Genomic DNA, 20408 nt, shown 5'->3' with positions numbered 1-20408 from the left:
CTGTACAGTAATCAGTCATTCAAGAATTTCTAATTTGAAAGCTTTTGTTATCGTTTTGTTTCCTTTTAAATAACTGACATAACATTTGTACTTTATGTATACAGTACAAGCAGAACATATCAACTTTTTGTTCTTAAAGAAACCATGGTAGAAATATTTTAATGTGCAAACTACAACCTTTACTACCTGGTGTTTAGCTGGTTGTTTGTGACATTATATCCTTGTAATGTTCACTGTGTTTCAGCAAAATAGCCATCTTGACTACAGAAAATATGAAGGTTCACGTAATAGCGGCCATAGACCATATGGGGGTGCCAGACCGGTTCTTGCCCTTGAAATACACTATGGGAATTGTACAAGGAACAGTCAAACTAGACAGAGGATTTTTGTTTATATAGACTATGATAATCATCAATAATGAAGTGAAATGCTTGTGTTACTACTGTATATAAGTAAGTATACTTACGTGACTGGGATCCCCCAGCCGTCTGTACTTGGCCCCCTCCTTTTTTCCCTCTACACCAAATCAACCAAATCCCAACGCATCGCGGTCCAGGTGTTGTAGCGTGTGAGCCCGTAGATATGTTATTTTTGCCAAATGTTCACCAATGTTTTCCGAATGTTCGCCTATTTTGACAAGCCCAGAACAGGGATGCTAGGGTTCATGTGGTTAACTACTGCTGTGGGCGCTGATTGACAGCGATAGCGATAGTCTCCAGCTTTGCTAGCCGTTGTAATGGTGCCCCTTAGTCAGGCTCTTGTTACCTGATGCACAACGATCTCTGGTCTAATGAAGTATAAACCACAAATCTGGTAGGCGGCGAGGGCGCCAAATGAAAATGTCCGGCAGCCTGGGTTTCAAGCAGAGTGCTCAATGCTAATGCTGTTACCTGAGAGATCAGTCTATTTAGAGTCACTTCTCTGTGATAACTTGTCAGAGAGTGAATTAGAGAGAGAGATGCTGCTCAAAGTACATTGGAATGAACATAATGGACCTTCTAACCAGGGTTGGGATCCTTTAGGATTTGAACAATTTCGGTTCCTTAACGATTCCCTCGGTCCGATTCCTTAACGTTTCCCTTTAACGATAGGGGGTTCCAAATGAAACCTTACAGGACTGTAACTCTGAGAGTGTACAAATGGAACGGGTCCATTTGGTTCCATTTGTACACTCTCAGAGTTAGGGTGGTCCTTGAAATTAAAACGTTTGAGAACCCCTGGTATAGTAATTGTATAGCAGACGTGAAGTCCTCACACCAGCTCTGACAGTGTGATAAAAAACGGTTCCGGAAACGGCTCCAAATGCGATGCGGAACCAAGTCCGGCTCCTCAATGTTGGATCCGGTTCCTCCGATTCCTCCAGTTCCGGATCCAAACACTACACTTCTAAGCCCTATCACACTTCCTCCATGTTTCGTAGAGAGGTCGTACGCATGCAGGAGTGACATCTGTCCTTTGAGAGGTTCCGGTTGGACGTCTCGCTGTGTACCTCCACGCCCCTCTTCCTCTGCGTTCATTAACACATCATTTTGTTGCTTCTACCCTGAGGAGCCCTGCTCTGTTATTCACTTACTCTCAGCTCGTCCTAATGATGCTGATGAACATTTAATGTGCAGATGGTCCACTTCATTCTGCCCTATTAAGCTTGACTTTATGCAGCACTTTTTTAAGCTTTTAGTTTAGTCTTTTTTTTTCAACACACATTTTGATTTGATCTGAGTTTAGTTGAATAATTGTTCCATTTGCCATCCAATTCCAAATAGAAGTACCACTAAAATGTGCTCTGAATAATATTCAAATGTCGTGGAGCGGTGCGTATAGACCATATTAAGAATGTAATGAATTCATTCATTTAAACATTTCCCACGCCGTAATGTATCGTGATTCACTATAAGCATCCATTACCGCATATATATGTCTGCCCTTATTAATGATGCATGTGCAATGCATTGCAAATGCAGCATTTCACAGGATGCGTTATCGTTTGGCAATAACGTCATTCTGGTGGCTGTGGGACTGTACCTTGGGGTGTTTGATGCCACACGCCTGTGCACATTAAACACACATTTTAACCATGGCCATGTTTCTCTTTTAGCCAACGCCGGGGCCTGCTTTCCCAAGCAAGGTAACTCAATGGGGGAATGGCTCCCCACCTGTTGTCATACTTCAAGCTCATTCATCTTAATGTCACTCATCATCAGTTTAAACCACAGGTTTTCAAAGTCAGGGCTGCCATGGGGTCCATTTGGAAAGTATTGGAACATTTCTTTATTTTATATTAAAAAAGAAATTCAATTCAATTCATAACTTTTGGGCATGTGATTATTGTAAAAGAAATTCAAAAATGTTGGAAAATGTACAAATTCACAAAGAAACACAAACTATTTGTGCTCTTTTTTTAACCTTTTTTTCCAAGCCATTTTGAGGCCAGAGGCTATGGCTAATTGGGGGTCCTTGACATGAAAACGTTTTGGAAACCCTGGTTTAAACCACACCGCCGACTCAATGCCCACCCCCTCCCTCCCTGTGTACTCCCCTCACCCACCTCTTCTGTTGGCTTGTGTTGTCTGTGTCAGCTAGAGGGAGGGGCTGATAATGCCAACAGGACTTTCGGAGGAATGGGCCGACTTAAGGCCGCTCGGCAGCCTCTCTAGCTGGAATTATGTAAACGCTAAGGAAGCACGAGGGATGTTGAGATCAAACAGAAACAACAGAACAGGAGGAATCAGCACAGGGACGGACTGGGATTTATTATTTTTGTGTGTCTTTCCACTTTCCACTATAGATGATGAACAGGCATATAGAAATGGAACATCCCACTGTGAAAATCCAGTTTGATTCTCACCCCTTGATCCATTGCAGAAGCGTTTTACTTTTCTCCTTTTTTTTTTATTCGCCTCTGAACTTGAGATCAATAATTCTGCAGGGAGCTGATTTCTTTTACTTTTTTCTTTTTTCTGTCTCTTCTGTCTTGGTGGCAAATAGTCTAACATTCCATTCCACTCTCTCTCTCTCTCTCTCTCTCTCGCTCTCTCGCTTGCTTCTTGTCCCTTCCCCGCCTTCTTATTTCCTTTCCACTCTATTTCCTGCACTCTATTCGTTTTCATCCACGCGTGGGTGCCTTGTGTGTGCCTTGTGTGTGTCTGTGTGTGTGTCTGTGTGTGTGTGTGTGTGTCTCCAACAATGAACGTATACATACCTGTGCCCGCATTGCTGCACGTGTGGTGATTCACTCCTCACTCGCACGCGCCTCCCTCCCTCTGCCTCCTTTCCTTCCCCTCATTCTCTCTCTCTCCTCTTCCTCCCCCCTCCTTCCTCTCCTCTCTTCTCCACTGCAGACCAAGATGCACGCGGTGGCGGTCACATGATCTCCACAGATGACCTGGAGTACCCACGGGAGTACCGCACACTGGGGAATGGCACGCGCCGCTTCTCCAACGTGGGCCTGGTGCACACGTCCGAGCACCGGCACACGGTCATCGCCGCCCAGAGCCTGGAGGCCCTGACCAACCTGCACAAGGCCGACATGGAGCGCAAGAGGGACGCCTTCATGGACCACCTGAAGACCAAGTACCATCAGCAGCAGCAGCAGCAGCAGCACCACAGCCCGCACCACAACCCGCCGTCCCCTTCCCCGTCGCACGCCAGCATGCGGGGTAGCGCCTCCGAGCGGGAGCGGGCTGCGCGAGAGCAGGTACAGTAGAGGCACGCGCGTTGGGGGTTCGCTTGTTTCTGCCACGAATACAACTGTTGGGGGGGGGGGGGGGTATTGAAACATTAACATTATTATTAACTACTTAAACCCTGTCATCACTATTTTGTTCATTATGGGCGAAACATTTCCCCAAATTTCCCCAACATTTCCCAAAACCCCAAATATACCCCAAATACCAAAAATAGCAGATCTACAAGCTCACAACGCATCATCATACGTTGGCTATTTTTTGATATTCATGGTAGCGTAGGCCTATAGGGCTTAAGTGGTTAAAACATTATTAAAATTACTAGAGTTTCGGGGGGCTACGCCCCCCTCAACCCCAGCCGCGCACGGGGCTTTGCGTTTGTTGGTCCCTCCGTGTCCCTGTGTCTGTATCCGTGTAGCTGCAGCACAGAGTGGGCAGTATAGATGGGGATTATGGCTGTTAGAGGCATGTACGCGCACGGGGCCCGCGTGGGCGTGTGTATATGGGGGTAGACAAATTGTCTAAGTAACATTTGCAAAAAGGGGAAAAAAAAAAAAAAATTGAAAGAAAGTGTAATGTAAAAGTTACAAAATGATGAAAAATAAGTAGGAGAAATTTCCGCGCGGACCCCCTGGTGGTCCGCGCGGAAATCGTGGGATGAAAATTTCCAAAAGGAAAAAAAAAAAAAAAAAAAAAAAAAAATGAAGGTGGTTGCTTGTTTTTCTGAAAGCTGGCGAATGGCAGCCCTTTCTGCAAGATGGCGGCCGCCTGGTGTTGTTGTGAGTACGTGTATTTGGGGGGGGGGGGGGGGGGGGGGGGGGGCGTGAAAGGGTTGATAAACACTGCTCTAATCGGAGCGAAATTATCTGAAATTACTACATGACCATAATGCAGCCTAACATGCGTTGCACGGGGCGGTCCTGCCATTACGTTAGTTACTGTAGTTGCTGTGGAGCTACATAGTTCTCCAGAAGACACACACAAACATACACCATCTACAATGGACGAACTGAGCAGCAATATAGACATTCACCACACGAACGTGCATTGTTGACAAAGTGATTGCACAGCCGCTGCAGGCATGACAAGCAGGTTAGCGTTAGCGACATGGCAGCTATCACAGCGCCCTGTCCGTCGTGCTGCAACTGCCTGTGATGGCTACAGCAGTAACAGCAAGCTGTCTGCGATGCCATTGTCTGGAGACTGCTCTTAGCGTGACACGACCAATGAGAGTGAGCGCTGTAGTTGTTGCTAAGATACGGTGGCGTCTCTGCCCCATAGCTTGTAGATCTCTCACACATGATTGGCGTAGGCTGCGTTGCCAGGTCTGACTTTGTGTCTAAGCAATGGTCGGCTTATTTTTGCGCGCCTTTGGGCTCGTTTGCATTGTGCGCACGGCAGCGCTTGTTTAGCGTACGTCAGCGCGACGTGGCAACGGACGTGGCAACGTGAAAGGTGATTGGCTGGTGAAAAGAAACACCCGACGTTACACCAGAAATGGTGCCTGGAGAAAATGGTGACCAAAAAAAAAGTTTGGAAAAAAAGGAAAAAACCCCCGCAGCGGCTGCCTGCTGTTGTGGTGATGAGGTCGTGCGCACGGTAAACGGTACGAAGCTGCCTCCCCTTCCGTTTTGTCCGACATTTGGTGAGTAGAATTAATTATGTTGCGCGGTGGAAAAGGTGTAGTGAACAGTGAGATGTCCCCTACGCGAGGCGTAAATTCAGTGCGGCCGCCGTGGCGAGTCAGTAGGCGACATGTGGTCTGGCGGTGCGTTGTTTATCCGATAACAGAGCTGTGGGGTGTCGCCACCGAGGGTGCGGAAGTTGCTCGCCATTTATATAGTTAGATAAAACTTTCAACTGCATGGTTTGGGGTGGAGTCTGGTGTAATGTGTGGTCAATCAGCAGATATCTCTGCTCTTCATAAAGGGGCAGGCTTTTGTTGGAAAGCAATACAGTGAGCGTGGTGCGGTCTGTTCCGTTGACTGAGTAAGAGGTGTGCGAAAGATCAATGTCCAGTGGGTTTTGTCTGCCATAGTAGGAAGTCTTCATTGCGCTGTCACACCCCGGTGTCTCTCTATGTCTCCCGAATCGCAGTGCCAGTGTCGTCACTGTCTGCAGACCTTCAGATAGCGAGGAAAAGCTGTCTGCACTGAGGCGTGAAGAGAGCACAAACACACACACACACACACACACACACACACACACACACATACACACACACACACACACACACACACACACACGCACACACACACACAAGCACATGCGTTCCAGCACCTGGGAATACTTCAAGACCAAATGTTTTTCATTTAGTCTTTTCATCGTTCCCTCTCTTTCTCTGTTCCATTCTAGTTTATACCTCATCAGCTTTTTCACAATTTTCCTACCTTTCATGCTTTTAACCTCCATATTCCACCTCTCTCTTTCTCCCATTCTCCCTTCCTGTGTGTGTGTGTCTCTCTCTCTCTCTCTCTCTCTCTCTCTCTCTCTCTCTCACTCACTCACTCACTCACTCACTCACTCACTCACTCACTCACTCACTCACTCACTCACTCACTCACTCACTCACTCTCTCTCTCTTTGTCTCTCTCTCTTGTTCTTCTGTGGCTGTAAATGCTGCCGCTGTTGCATGGAAAGGCATACATCTGGTGTAATCGTATGATAAAAAAAGCATTGACGAGAGGTGAATGGGGGAGAGAGAGCGAGATAGAGTGAGAAAGCGATAGAGAGGGGAAAGGGGGGGAGGGTGAGTGAGAGACAGGTGGAGTCCATAGTTGCCATAGCAACCTCTCCCATATATGGCAAGCCGGGGATATCGCGTTGCAAAGGTCAGGCAGTAGAGAAGGTAGACAATCATACAACACGGAAGAGAGAGCGCAAGACAACGAACAAGATACGGAAGGGAGGGAGCTGAGAAATAAGTACGAATCGTAAAGTGACTGGGCATTTTCATCACACAGGAGAGGGGAGGGAAGGGGAGGGGAGGGGAGTATCGCTCTGGGCTATAGCGTGGACGGGGAGGAGGGAGGCGGAGCAAAGCAGCCAGTCAATTAGCCAGCACCAGCAGCAGACAGCCACCCTGTCTGCGAAGGAGTTAATCGGCTGGTGTTGTAATGAATTAAATAAAGAGTTGCCGCCGCATGTGCTACTGGAGAGGGGAAGAGAGAGAGAGAGAGAGTGAGGGAGGGAGGGAGGGAGGGAGAGTGGGAGCAAAGCGGAGGGAGAGACTGACAAAACACTACGAGGATTCACTGCACCTGACTGACAGCCTGGGATGACTGGAGTAGTGGACAGGCACAGGTGCACTGCAGGTGAGCCGATGCTGGGGGCTATTGTGTGTGTGTGCGTGTGTGTGCGTGTGTGAGCGTGTGTGTGCGTGTGTGAGCGTGTGTGTGTGCGTGAGTGTGTGTGTGTGTGTGTGTGTGTGTGTGTGTGTGTGTGTGTGTGTACACACAAAGACTGTGCCGGCAGGCATTGGATTCCACGCGTTGCGTGTTTGTTGTGGCTGTGGTTGTTGTGGTGACGTCTGCTGAGCAGAGCAGGTGGAAGCCGGGTGTATACAACCAGGCTCAGTGAACAGTGCTACAGGACAGCGCGTGTCATGTTCGCCTTTGTGTGCATTGTGTTCTTTTTTGGAGGGTGTACGTGTGAAGCGAATAGAGAATTAGCCGTAATGTTAGAGGTATTAGACCGGACTGGAGATGGATCAGGGAGGGATAGCATACGCTAACACAGTGACGGGGAGAGGGGGTGGGGGTACGGAGAGGATGACAAAATGAGAGGCAGGCAGGGGGTGGAGGAGAAGAAGGAGGAGAGTAAAAGCTGCTTTGCATGCAGGTCAGGTAATGCAGTGCTCCAGCCTGTGAGGCTCTGTCCTTCTGTCAGAGCCCTGCGGCCACCTCGTGCATGGTGTAGGTGAGGGTGGTTGCATGTGTGTGTGCGTGCGTGCGAGCGCTTGCATGCATTCGTGCATTTATATGGGCAGATGTATTCCTCGAATGCGCCTGCATTGCATTCACAAGGCATGCAGTCAGGGATGCGTTTGAGCCCCCAACTCCAATCCTGAAGCCTGAAACACATGGCTACATATAGCTGTATATGTAATTCAACAAGAGGCTTTGTAACAACGTGACAAGATGCTGGTTCAGATAAGCAGTAGAGGTTCCATGTAACATTTAGCTGCTAGTGTAGAGTGCATAACTGTGATGAGCAGAATTCATGCAGGAGGTTTCTATAAATCAAGCTATGTGCTCTGACACTACATCTAGGATTATTGTCAGGATCAAGGTTTCAGTGGATATTCCCGAGATGGAGCCAAGGACGACGCAATTCCTTGGCTAGGAATATGTTTTTATTTAATTGTTTTATTTGGTTTATATTGATTTAAGATTAGGAGGTTCTAATTATGCATGCAAACAGTTAAACGCATGTATCATTATCACTCCACTGTTGGTGTTAATTTTCTCTGGATACACTTTGAAGTCACACCCAGGGCTTTGTTTGCAACTCAAAGTCCAATTAGTGTAATTGCAACTCCTAGTGGAGTTGAATCAACTCAAATTGATGAAGGAAACAGTGTTTATCAGATTTTATCTTTTGAATAAGTCATATTTTAGCAACAGGAAAACACATGTGCACGCACGCACGCACGCACGCACGCACGCACACACACACACACACACACACACACACACACACACACACACCCACCCACCCACCCACACACACACACACACACACACACACACACACACACACACACACACACACACACACACACACACACACACACACAAATCACTTCTGCATCATTAAAACCAGCCCACAGAATAATTGTGCTTTGCGGAAAACAAGATTATTACCATTGTCTGAACAAGTGAACTGCAATTATTTATGATGGCAATGGAAGCCCTGAGCCACTGTCAGTTTTAGGTTATCAAGGGCTGCCGTAGGGCCCCAGCTAGACTGGATGAATGACTGACACATGATCAGGTAGACAAGGCCTATCCCAGCCCTTCCCACAGAGAGCTCATGTACAGTCTTAACCCTGGAAGTGACCTACTTTACACATGGCGTCACAAAGCCTGGTCTGACTGACAAAGAGCTTTTCGGTCACTTGCTTAAGAAGAGCGAGTTGGTTCAGTTAAGTACAGTAAACAGCACACATACGAGACAGATAGATAAAATAGAGTGACTAAGAGATAGGGATTATTAGACTCAGTGTCACATCAAAGTGCTACTGAGGCTGCATGGTAAACTCTACACTGCAAGAAAGGAAGCGTGGTTTGAGCTTTCTCTCCCTATCAGTTTTGACCCCTCTTGCCGCGGGCCAAAAAAGCTAGATGCTCCCAGATATCTGCTATTTTTGAATAGCCGAAGTATGAGAACCAATGTGCTATATACTGTATACACTGTATAGTGAATGACACAGATTCTTTCCCGGTTTTAATGGGTTAATGCTGTCTTAAGCCCCAACTTTAAACAGATATGAGCCTCCATGCTTCAATGGAAATAGCAATTATGTCTGTAGGACAAAATATGTAGTATATATATATATTTTTTTTATCAGTGCTACAGTATATTGCAGTAGAAGTGCAGGGGTGTGACTACAGTACCTTGCTGTATAACTGTAGCTCAGTCTACTGTGTTCCTGGTAAGAAATCATCATCTCTTGATTAGTTTAATGATATGAAGGATCTGTCTGTATTCCCTCATAATAAATCAGAATAAGTTATGGTGAGAAGGAGACAGAGAAAATCAATGGGGAGAAAAGGGTGGCATCAGAGCCAAAATGAGGGGAAATTAAATACAAGGTTAAATTACATTGAAGTAATAATCTGTTTGCTCTCCATGTTTATGGAAATAAATCTAGGCTTACGTTGAGGTGATATTAAAAAGGAAAGCAGATAATGAAAAACTCACAACGATCATAAATCAAAACTCGCCTGTCAGTTCTTTTTTTTCCTCTTTTTTTCTCGTTGCAGTGGGTAATATGGCCACTGTAGATGGGATGGTGAATGGACAGAAAATTGCCTGAAGATAAGAATGAGATCTAGAATAAGAGTTTGGATTGGAATAAAAATTCATGAACTGCCCTCATCTTTTTCATTTCCATGTCATTTTGAGGTATTTCTGGACCGTCGGTGGCTTGTCCTGGTTTTTAACAGTGGGGTAATTATGTTTTAATGGCAGGCATATTCTTCCTGAGGCCTCAGCTTGCATGTGAACACCTTTTCATATGTAGCAGAGCAAAAAGAAGGGCCAAATTGATGGAAAGAGTTGTGAGAGCCAGAGATACAACATGGTTTTGAAAAAATGAGGAGTTAAGGTGCTGAATATGAGATGGAAGATAGAGGCAGGTGAATCTGCGGGTGTGGGGGGTGGACAGATATGGGAAAACGAAATGGGTGTGTGTGTGTGGGTGGGTGGCGGGGGTGGAAGAGCATCTGCTGCAGAGAAGTCTGGGAGATAGGCCAAAATCCAAATAACAGTGAGGGCCTTGCCTTTTAATTCAATTTCACTCTTTTCCATTCCTCTTGCCATAGGTCACACTTGACAGTTCAATGGCGTTTCAGGCACGCTGTAACCCTACACTGGCACAAAATGCCACTCCCCATGTCCTTCAGTCAGCCAATAAACAACACCAATGATTGCAGCTTTATTTAACCACTTCAGAATCACCAATGGGCACCATTCCCCACACAAACCCTAGCGCCCCTATTCAGGGCAGTTCATAATTGGCGAACATTCTGCGAAAAAAAAAACATACAGTACAAGCTCACAACGCTTCACGTTGTGAGCTTGTAGATCAGATATTTTCGGCAAGGACATTAAGATGTAGAGTGAAAATAGGAGGGGGCCAAGTATAGTCCACCTGGGGGACCCCGTCAATGAAGTATATTGGGTTTAAGTGGTTAATTACTTGTCATAGACTCTACACACCAATACTATTCAGGTATTGTTTCTTACAGTATAATGCAGAGGCTGTTCTCATATGCTGGGAGGACTGTGGGAATGGAAAATTGAATGGTCATACATGGAAAAACATTTGATTTTGTGTCAAGGGGCCTGTGGGGGCTTATTCCAATTTTGCTATTCCCATACATCCCCCTTGCCTCACCCAGGCCATCACTGGTGTTTTACAATGGTTGATTGGCAAGGTAAATGTCTAACCCATCTCTCTATTTGTCCTTCTTCCACTTTCCCTCTTTCTTCCCCCAATGAATGCTGCAGCAACAGCCCAACTACTGGAGCTTTAAGGTCAGTGCTATAAGTCTATAGTGCTATTGTCTCTGTGTGTTATCATCCTCATATTCAGTGTGTGTGTGTGTGTGTGTGTGTGTGTGTGTGTGTGTGTGTGTGTGTGCGTGTGCGTGTGCGTGTGTGTGTGTGTGTGTGTGTGTGTGTGTGTGTGTGTGTGTGTCTGTGTGTGTGTGTGTGTGTGTGTGTGTGTGTGCACGTGTGCACGCTCGTGCGTGCGTGTGTCTGCGTGCGTGTGTCTTGAGTGCCTGTGTGTGTTAGAGCTCTGTGATGCGTGTCTCTTTCTATCACTTCCGACTGTTGAAGCACTATTAGCCAGCACAGTAATTCCCAGGGTCCCACTGCGATGTGCCTATACTGCACCATTGGCACTCAGCGGAATTGGTGTGTCTAGTCTACACTCTTAAATGGGGGGGGGGGGGGGGGGGGGGGGGGGGGGGGGCATCTTAAACCTCTGAAGCTCCTTTTAATCTGTAGGAAATTATTCTCTGGCTTTATGATACCTCAGTCAGCTAGCACTAGTGTGACCTTGCCTAAGCATTATCCAGGCTAATAATGTGCAGTAGACGTTAAGAACTTTCAGACGTGCCGAATTAACAGTTTGACATTACCATGGCAACTTGAATCGATGCTGAGCTGCAGGGAAAGTTATCCATAGGTTGCATGAAGAAAGGCTGTGATTGTGTGGTGTACATTGACATGATGGGTATAGTGTACAACATACATGCATGCATGTATGTCAAACATTTTTAGCACATTAGTCCATACACTGCATACACCGTATTTCACTTTGAAGTTAGTGCTCTGCCACTCCTCCACATGTGCCAGACTTTGGGGTCCCCGCATGATTTTTTTTTTGGGGGGGGGTCCCCAGATGACAGTAAAGTGACAATTTAAGGACTTTTTAACCTTTTTAATACCTAAAAGAAAATAAATGAATTGAAATGAAAAAGGCCATTACTGCATCAAAAGTAACCAACAAACTAGACTATAAAAACTGGTCAAACATAGGTCAAATTGTCAAATAATATAAGAAAAAGGCAAACTAAATTAAAATATCTATAAGCTCAGAACGCCTTTTCACAATATTTATCTGTGGAACAGTCAAACAAAATGTAATACCTCAACTCCTACAATTCCAAGTGCTTGTCAGGGTGGTGGAGTCCCCAGTTCAAATGTGATTATTTTGGGGGGTCCCCAGTTTAAATGTTTTTTTTTTTGGGGGGGTCCTCAAATTCTTTTGGAGTCTCGGCCTGAAAAGGTTGAGAACCACTGACTCTGTAGAGCTTATTGAGACACAGTTAGGTTGTTACGTCATATAAGCTGTTGAGGGCCGGGAGGCATTGACATGTGTGATGGAAGTGGCCAGGGGGCCAGTATACCAAACCCTTACTATGAAAATGACAAGTGGAGCTTCAGATGTCAAACCAACACACACATATTTCATACGTGTTCATGGTTAAATTAAGAATTCATGGGCATACTGCTTTAGTCAAAGATTATTGTGGCAGCAGTGAAGGTGTGTGTTTGTGTTGGTGTGATAGCACAATGCAGAAACAAAAACACCATCAATCAACTGGTCTTGTTGAGTGGCAACAGGTTTATAGTACCGGGCGGGGAGGCGGTTTGCTTTCAGTGCACCTTCCTCTGTGAAGATAGCCTTCTTGTTGTCTTGTCTTCAAATCAAAGCGGCACTTCATGATGCCTTTTACCCGTTTTCTTAATGTGATCAAGGAAGTGCCAGCATCACAGTTGGTAGCTGACGCAAGATAGGACGATAGACGACAGCATAAAGCATCTTTAAAAACAACTAGAGTTGACCATATCATGCTATTACAGCAGCATGTGAGTACAAATTGCATAAAATGTAAGATGTAATGTAAAGATTCAAAGGCAGAGAAAGTATGTTTTAGTCTTGATTTAAAAGTGTCAAAGAAGGGACAGTCCTAACATGGAAGGGATTTGCTAGTTGTCTGGGCCCCACTGAGGGGCTCTAACTGGCTACAGCAACCGCAAAGGCTCTAACTGGCTCACGGGACAGTAAAAAGCATCTGGTCAGAGGATCTAAGTGGCCTAGTGGTGGAATGGGGGCACGGGAGGTCCGTCCATTCAGGGCTAATGGAACCCAGGGAGGGCATCTACTAGGAAAATAGATTGGGGCAGAGGAGGATAAAAGATTGCCAATCTGAACTGAAAGGTTTCGATCTTGGAGGTACAATGTGAACCTATTTAAGGCTGTTCCCTGAATGACAACTCCATGTTTGAGTTGTAAAATACGAAGTTTGTGGTCAGCAATGTCGAAAGCTGTGCTTAGGTCCAGCAGTAAATAACACAGCGACCAGAATCAACAGTTTAAATATAAAATGGAACATCACCTGTACCAAGACAGCTGTTCATAATTGTCAGAAGGCTTGGGCCAAAACTGCGTCAAATGCCTCTTTAAGGAGGTGTGAATGTTAAGACAGCAGGTTGTGGGTTTCATATCGGAAACTATATCCAGTAAACAATGGAGAGACACAGGCTCAAATTAATATAACAGCAGTAGACACAGGAGGGACAGAAGGTGAGATGCATGATCTAATATCAGCTACCTTAACAACAAACAGAGATAAAAAGGTTTTCACAGATTGGTAATGCATTTACATTATAGTGTCAATAACACCCTATGCTCTCACAGTTTTCTCAGCATCTTGGTATTTAGTCAAACAGTCTCTCAGGATATTGTAAACTTAAATACTTTAAGCTTATCCTTTTTCCATTCATGCTCCGCCTAGCTTCTACAGTCCTACCTTACGGCACAGGTAGTATCATTTGTCCAGGGCTGAGATGTGGGTTTAGGACACCTGGATTTAAGGGGGGCTACAGGGTCAAGGATGCTTAAACAGGTGGAGTTAAATAAAGTGACCAACTATTCAACACTCAGGTGGTGGTGGGGTGGGAGGGTCACGTCAATAGTACTGGAGTTAGGAGCAGCTATTGGAGTTTGAGAACTGGTTGTGAGTCAAACAGTTAATATAGTGAGCGGGATGACCAGGCAGATGAGGTAGTTTGAGCATTAGGCAGGTATTCGATAGGTACTTAATAATGTCAATGAATACATTCACCAATATTGACAGACACAACTACGTCCAGTTAAATCAAAGGGTGAAAATGGCTGAGAAAAAACAAAATGATTGACAGTTGCAGCCTCAAAACCTGTGAGGATTTCGACTGCTGTTTTCCATCCTCCCCCTTTTCATGGGCAAAAAGGATTACGACATCACCCCCTCCCCTAGGAACATGCCATTTTCCCCTCTCTCTCTCTTTGTCTCTCTCCGATGGCATCATTGAAAAATCCACAGCAATTTTGTCTGAGTAATCTTTCTCATTCATTGACGACTTCCAGAGACATAGGGGAGATCTTAGGAGGGGCTACAGTGGGTCAGACAGGCATTGATGTGGACATTTACAAGGATTACAAGTTGAAGACAAAGGGATGTGAGAAAAATGTATTGCCTCACCCTCCTCCAACCCCATACAGTTTTCTGACTGGACATGCTTGTGTGGCTGTGGTGTTGAGAGACAGGCTCAGAACAGTTTCTTTATTAAAAAAGGGACATTGTGACTGTGAGTGGTGTGAGTGACATGGCAGTGGGTAGATCGAGTAAAGAGTGTGTGTGTGTGTGTGTGTGTGTGTGTGTGTGTGTGTGGGGGGGGGGGTGAAAAGAAAATGAACGGAGGAGGTGCGAGAGCTGTTACGATGTTCCTTGAGATTCGAGAAATATACCCAGGGGAGGAACACTCTCTTGTCACACAAATCTGTCTGCCCCCTCAGTGGGGCCCAGACAACTAGCGAATCACTTATCAGCATCTTAATTAGAAGACTGGCAGTTGTGGTGGTGGTGGTAGTGGTGGGTGGGTGGGTGAGGACGGGATAACAGGTAACCCACTGCTACAGGTCTTTGTTCTTTGATTATACCCTCTGTAATCCTAGCCATTATAATGTGCAACACTACTACTGGAGTGCTGGATCACTTTAGCACAACTACTGTATTACCCTGACCTTATTACCGAGCTACCCTTTGTGTGTGTGTGTGTGTGTGTGTGTGTGTGTGTGTGTGTGTGTGTGTGTGTGTGTGTGTGTGTGTGTGTGTGTGTGTGTGTGTGTGTGTGTGTGTGTGTGTGTGTGTGTGTGTGTGTGTGTGTGTGTGTGTGGGGACAAAAAGACAAGGAGGGAGGAGGCTGCATGGGTTTTAATAGGCCTACACCTAATAGCCTCAGGTGTGTTTGAGGCAGCTATGTCCTCCTTTTTCCATTTAGCCATGTTCCGTGCGAGATCGTTCTGTTCTCGTCTAGATCCTCTCCTCTGCTATGCTCTAATAACACAACCGTAGTGTAGAGTTCTAGATCCTCTCCTCTGCTATGCTCTAATAACACAACCGTAGTGTAGAGTTCTAGATCCTCTCCTCTGCTTTGCTCTAATAACACAACCGTAGTGTAGAGTTCTAGATCCTCTCCTCTGCTATGCTCTAATAACACAACCGTAGTGTAGAGTTCTAGATCCTCTCCTCTGCTATGCTCTATAACATTGGTTCTCAAAGTGGGGTCCGGGGACCCCCAGGGGTACTTGAGGGGGTTCCAGGGGGTCCCCAGCTAGATGATGGACAGGAACCAAATGGACCCTAACGGGTCCATTTGGTTCCATTTGTACCCTCTCAGAGTTAAATTAACATTGGTTTTACAATGTGAATTGGGGTGCCAGAGGTATAAATGCCATTAAATGGGGGTCCGTAGCCTAATGCATGTCAAACTGGGGGTCCTTGAAGTTAAAATGGTTGAGAATCACTGCTAGAGAGCCGTAAAAATCTTCTCTTATTGGGGTGCCTGGCTTATCTTTTCAAATGGGGGTCCGCGGGGTAATAAGTGTCAATTAGGGGGTCCTTGACATGAAAAAGTTTGAGAACCACTGCTCTATAACACAACAGTAGTGTAGGGTTTGCACTGCAATCCAGGGCCATCGAACACGTGCTGTTGAATGGCACCTGGAAGGTGAATGGTGCAGAGAACCAGCTTCATTCTCAACAGACGTGTGTGTGTGTGTGTGTGTGTGTGTGTGTGTGTGTGTGTGTGTGTGTGTGTGTGTGTGTGTGTGTGTGTGTGTGTGTGTGTGTGTGTGTGTTTGTATTGTCATGTTTAGCACTAATAACACAGTCCTAGATCACTCACAGTCCCATCATGCAGCACTATCCTTTGTGTTAAATATCAGCACATTGAGGATGGAAGTCATGATAGGGTTGTTAATTAAAATGTAAGTACAAATAGATTAACCACATGAGTTGATAAAGAACAACAAACTTATACAGACACTGGAAACCGTATAGTGCCCCAGCAATATTGTACACGGCTCCACAGCTGGACATTCTCCACCTTCCTCAGTATCGGTATCATATCGACAGCAGTTATTGAAGGACTGGACACAATTACACATACAGTTCATTTCCCTCCCAAACAGATTTTCCTGAGTGTTTCTTGGATTCCAATGGGTGTCTTTTCAGTGGAACTATGCTTCTTGAATGCTGATGTTACAGCTACCCGTGCAGGAGGTTCAACAGACATTGTGAGAAGTAGTGCTCGGTTCGGGTGCATTATGCAGTTCCCTTGCCTCAAAAAATATCACAGTATTCTCTATTTTAGCAGTGGCATGAAACAGGTATTTCTGAACACAGAAGCAAAATAGCTTTCAACTTCACAAAGCTGCAGTTCAAAGGACACAGCTACAGAAACCACGTCGCTCTTTGTAGACATGACAGTATTTTGAGACAGTCTTACTCATCTTTTGCAGAAAACTGTTGCTTCCATGTGCCGAGTCTAACCGTGGGCTTTGCTTTTTACGAATTATTCCTAGTGTAATTTCACGCTAATCTCTTGGCTGTCTCACTGAAGCCAGCAAGGATATTATACTCTGCAGGGTTGTTGCTGTGTGGTGCTGGCGCTCTGTGCTTGTCTCTGGAACTACTGGCTGTGTTGTATGGTGTGGTCATTGCCTAGATAAATGACCCCATTAGAGAGCACAGGGGGGGCGGGCGATCCATCAGTATCAGCATCGCCCTGCGTGCTCAGACGTTGTCTGTCCTGGACACCACCACTACCATTTGGGGCACCGTTTCTCAACCAGTGGTCCATGGACCACACCATAATGACAGGTGGTCCATGGGAAAATGTTTTAAAAATACATACCGTACCTTTGTTACATGTATCAAAAATATCTTTACCTAATATTTCGGAAGTCTATCAAATGCAATAATAACTGATAATGGCGTAACTGAAAATCTACAAGCTCATTGCACATCGCAGCGTGGTGTATTGTGAGCTTGTAGATCTGTTATTGTTGGCACATGACAAGTATACATTTAAAATCAGTTTAATCATGTTAAATTAGTAAAAACAAATCGATTATAACAAATTATAAATAATGTTATAGTTAAATAGAAATGACTATGTTATGTCTTCTAACTATATATATTCTTGTGCATGGGGAGGTGGGGTCCTTGATGACCCTCAAAAAAGGTTGAGAACTATACTGACTTGGGGTGTGCAGGTGTGTGTGTGTGTGTGTGTGTGTGTGTGTGTGTGTGTGTGTGTGTGTGTGTGTGTGTGTGTGTGTGTGTGTGTGTGTGTGTGTGTGTGTGTGTGTGTGTGTGTGTGTGTGTGTGTGTGTGTGTGTGAGAGAGAGCATGCACACGCAACTGAATTACGTATGTCAAGACAAAAAAAAAATCCAGATTAGAATAGTTGAATATCTTTGAATGTGATTGAATTTGAATGTGTTTTCGTCCATTTCATTAAACACGTTAATGATGAACCCTCAGGAATGCTCTCACCCTTGCCCTCTCTGCAGCTTCTGTCACAGCAGGCATTGTGACAGTAACTAGATTAACCCATTAAGACCGGGAAAGCATCTGTCATTTGTCGCCTTGTGCCGTGTTTCGACCTTGCAGTTCTTTTGATGCTTTTTGAGTGACGCTGTAGTATGATCAAGTATGGCATTAATTTACAGGGAAAAAACTACACAAAAAGCTAGAATGTGAAGATAGGAGGTTTCTTCCCGACAGCAACGAAATAATACAAATAAATCAGCTGTGTTCCACTGGGTTTGTGATAGTGAACATAGTCGCTGTGCGGTGGGCGGTGGCAGTGGATGTGTCTGGAGCCACCATCCAAACAGTCAACAGTTGGCATTCTGGGAGCTCATTACGGCAGTCTCCGAGCGAGAAGGGAGACGCTATTGTACTGTATGGCGGTGGGGATAGGGGAGCTGATTCCTCTGTGTACACGTCTCCGAGGACCTCACATGGGCCACACACACCACGCACGTGGTGGGAAAAAGGCTCAACGGCGTCTGTACTGCCTCAGGCGACGGAACAAATTCAGCTTGAGCCCCCGCATCCTCAGGACGTTCTACAACCACAGCACCATCGAATCAACCCCAAACTCGACATGCGCTTATGGCAAACTGACATACGTACAGACTCTGGAGTTGTTTTGTGTATCCTCAGAGGTGTTTCCTCTAAGCGTAATGTCCTGAGGTTTTGTGCCAACCACACAGCCTTACCTTGGGTGACCGTTTTTGTGCTGCAGTAAGACATGTCAGACACCACAACACCAGTAATTGTCAGTGAATTACTGGTAGCTAAACCATTGCGACGTTGTCGTTAATCTTGCTGTGTGTGCTTGCATGTGCTTGTGTGCGCGTGCGTGCGTGCGTGCGTGCGTGCGTGCGTGCGTGCGTGCGTGCGTGCGTGCGTGCGTGCGTGCGTGCGTGTGTGCGTGTGTGTGTGTGTGTGTGTGTGTGTGTGTGTGTGTTGTTTATGTGCACACACTTGTGCACACGCGCACAAGTGTGTTCCTTCTTTTTAACATTCTGTTCACTCTGTCCTCCATCAGCCCGGTTCAATCCAACCGACTCTCTCTCTCTCTCTCTTTCTCTCCCTCCATCCCTCTCTCTCTCGCTCTCTCTCTCTTTTTCTTTCTCTCTTTCTCTGTCTCTCTCCTTCTCTCTCTCTCCCTCTCTCTCTCGCTTTCTCTTTTCAATAATAACACTTGGTTGGTGTGTGCCTGCCTCCTCTACAGAGCCGGAGCCCGCGGCACTCTCAGTCAACTCAGTCTGGGCTCGCTGACCAGGCCGCCAAGCTCTCCTTCGCCTCGGCCGAATCCCTGGAGACCATGTCCGAGGCCGACATGCCGCTGGGATTCAACCGCATGAATCGCTTCCGCCAGAGCCTGCCGCTGTCCCGCTCCGCCAGTCAGAGCAAGCTACGCTCGCCAGGTAAGGGTCATGGATGCATGGACCACATTGACACAGCCGCCATTTTATTTCATACTGTTACTTTTTACCCCCTGAGTATGAAGTAACCACAAAATGGCCGTCATGTGAATATGGTCTATTAACATACTTGTACACATGATGTAACACTGTGTGTGTGTGTGTGTGTGTGTGTGTGTGTGTGTGTGTGTGTGTGTGTGTGTGTGTGTGTGTGTGTGTGTGTGTGTGTGTATATGTATATATGTATATACTGTATGTATATATGTATATATGTATATATATTTATATATAATGTATGTAAATATACAGTATACTATAATATATGTTTTATTTCTTTTTGATAAGTGTCCCACTCTCCTTGTGAGTGGTCCTCAACTTTTTAACTTGTATGTTGCGGACACTTTAATAAAAAAGATATCTATCTATTTATCTACATATATATATCATATATATATATATATATATATATATATATATATATATATATATATATATATATATATATATATATATTAAGCTGGAGCAATGTTGACAGCTGCCATAATTAGCTTCTGTAATGTGTGGCTGTATGTAGTGCTTTCAGAGGTACAGTGAATTGGGATGGGGTATTCTCACTTCAACAGCTTGAGCGTCTAATTGCTCCCACTGCACAGCTTTATGTTGAAAATAACTCCTCGCAGTCATAAGTCTAATGATTTGTGATTTTATGTCTCTGCACATTAATAGAACTGTTAGTTGTGAACAATCTATGCCATGAGAACACAGATGATCCCGCTGTTAGACATTTCATGTTTCAAGTTAATGTGTCGCCATTTTAAAAACAGATTTCATACAATATTGCACGAGTACACCATCTACCATCATAACTTAATGACCTTTATTACACTGATATATTATCTCTCACCTAGTGCAGTTAAGCGTGTACAGTACACCTCTTAGAGTGCTCACATTCACTGTGGCACTATTACAGCAATACGATTTAGTAAGGTAGGTTGTAGGAACTGTTCACATATTGAAGTGTTACAGTACATCTCTATTAGCATATCGAGGCGAGGACAGGTTATTATGGGACTGTTGGGGTAAAAAAACTAAACAAGACAGGTTTAGTACTGTAAGGCCATGGCAGTGAGGAGAGGATTAGTGTATAGCCTGGCTCAGAC

At 45.3% G+C, this 20408-nt stretch overlaps 1 protein-coding gene across 1 annotated transcript in view; it reads left to right on the top strand.

Annotated features, from left to right (window-relative positions):
- Window positions 1-3338: 3338 nt before the first annotated feature.
- LOC311055857 (SRC kinase signaling inhibitor 1-like) overlaps window positions 3339-20408 on the top strand; it is a 55717-nt gene continuing 38647 nt past the window's right edge. The window contains exons 1-3 of the mRNA XM_084072126.1: window positions 3339-3694; window positions 10920-10946; window positions 19056-19251. Coding sequence (XP_083928252.1) covers window positions 3365-3694; window positions 10920-10946; window positions 19056-19251 — 553 coding nt within the window. The 5' untranslated portion in view covers window positions 3339-3364. The remainder of the gene's footprint in view (window positions 3695-10919; window positions 10947-19055; window positions 19252-20408) is intronic.

This window comes from Gymnoscopelus microlampas, assembly GCF_963454915.1.
Source record: "Gymnoscopelus microlampas genome assembly, chromosome: 11".
Classification (NCBI taxonomy): Eukaryota; Metazoa; Chordata; class Actinopteri; order Myctophiformes; family Myctophidae; genus Gymnoscopelus; species Gymnoscopelus microlampas.
This window is presented reverse-complemented; position numbering and strand designations above follow the sequence as displayed.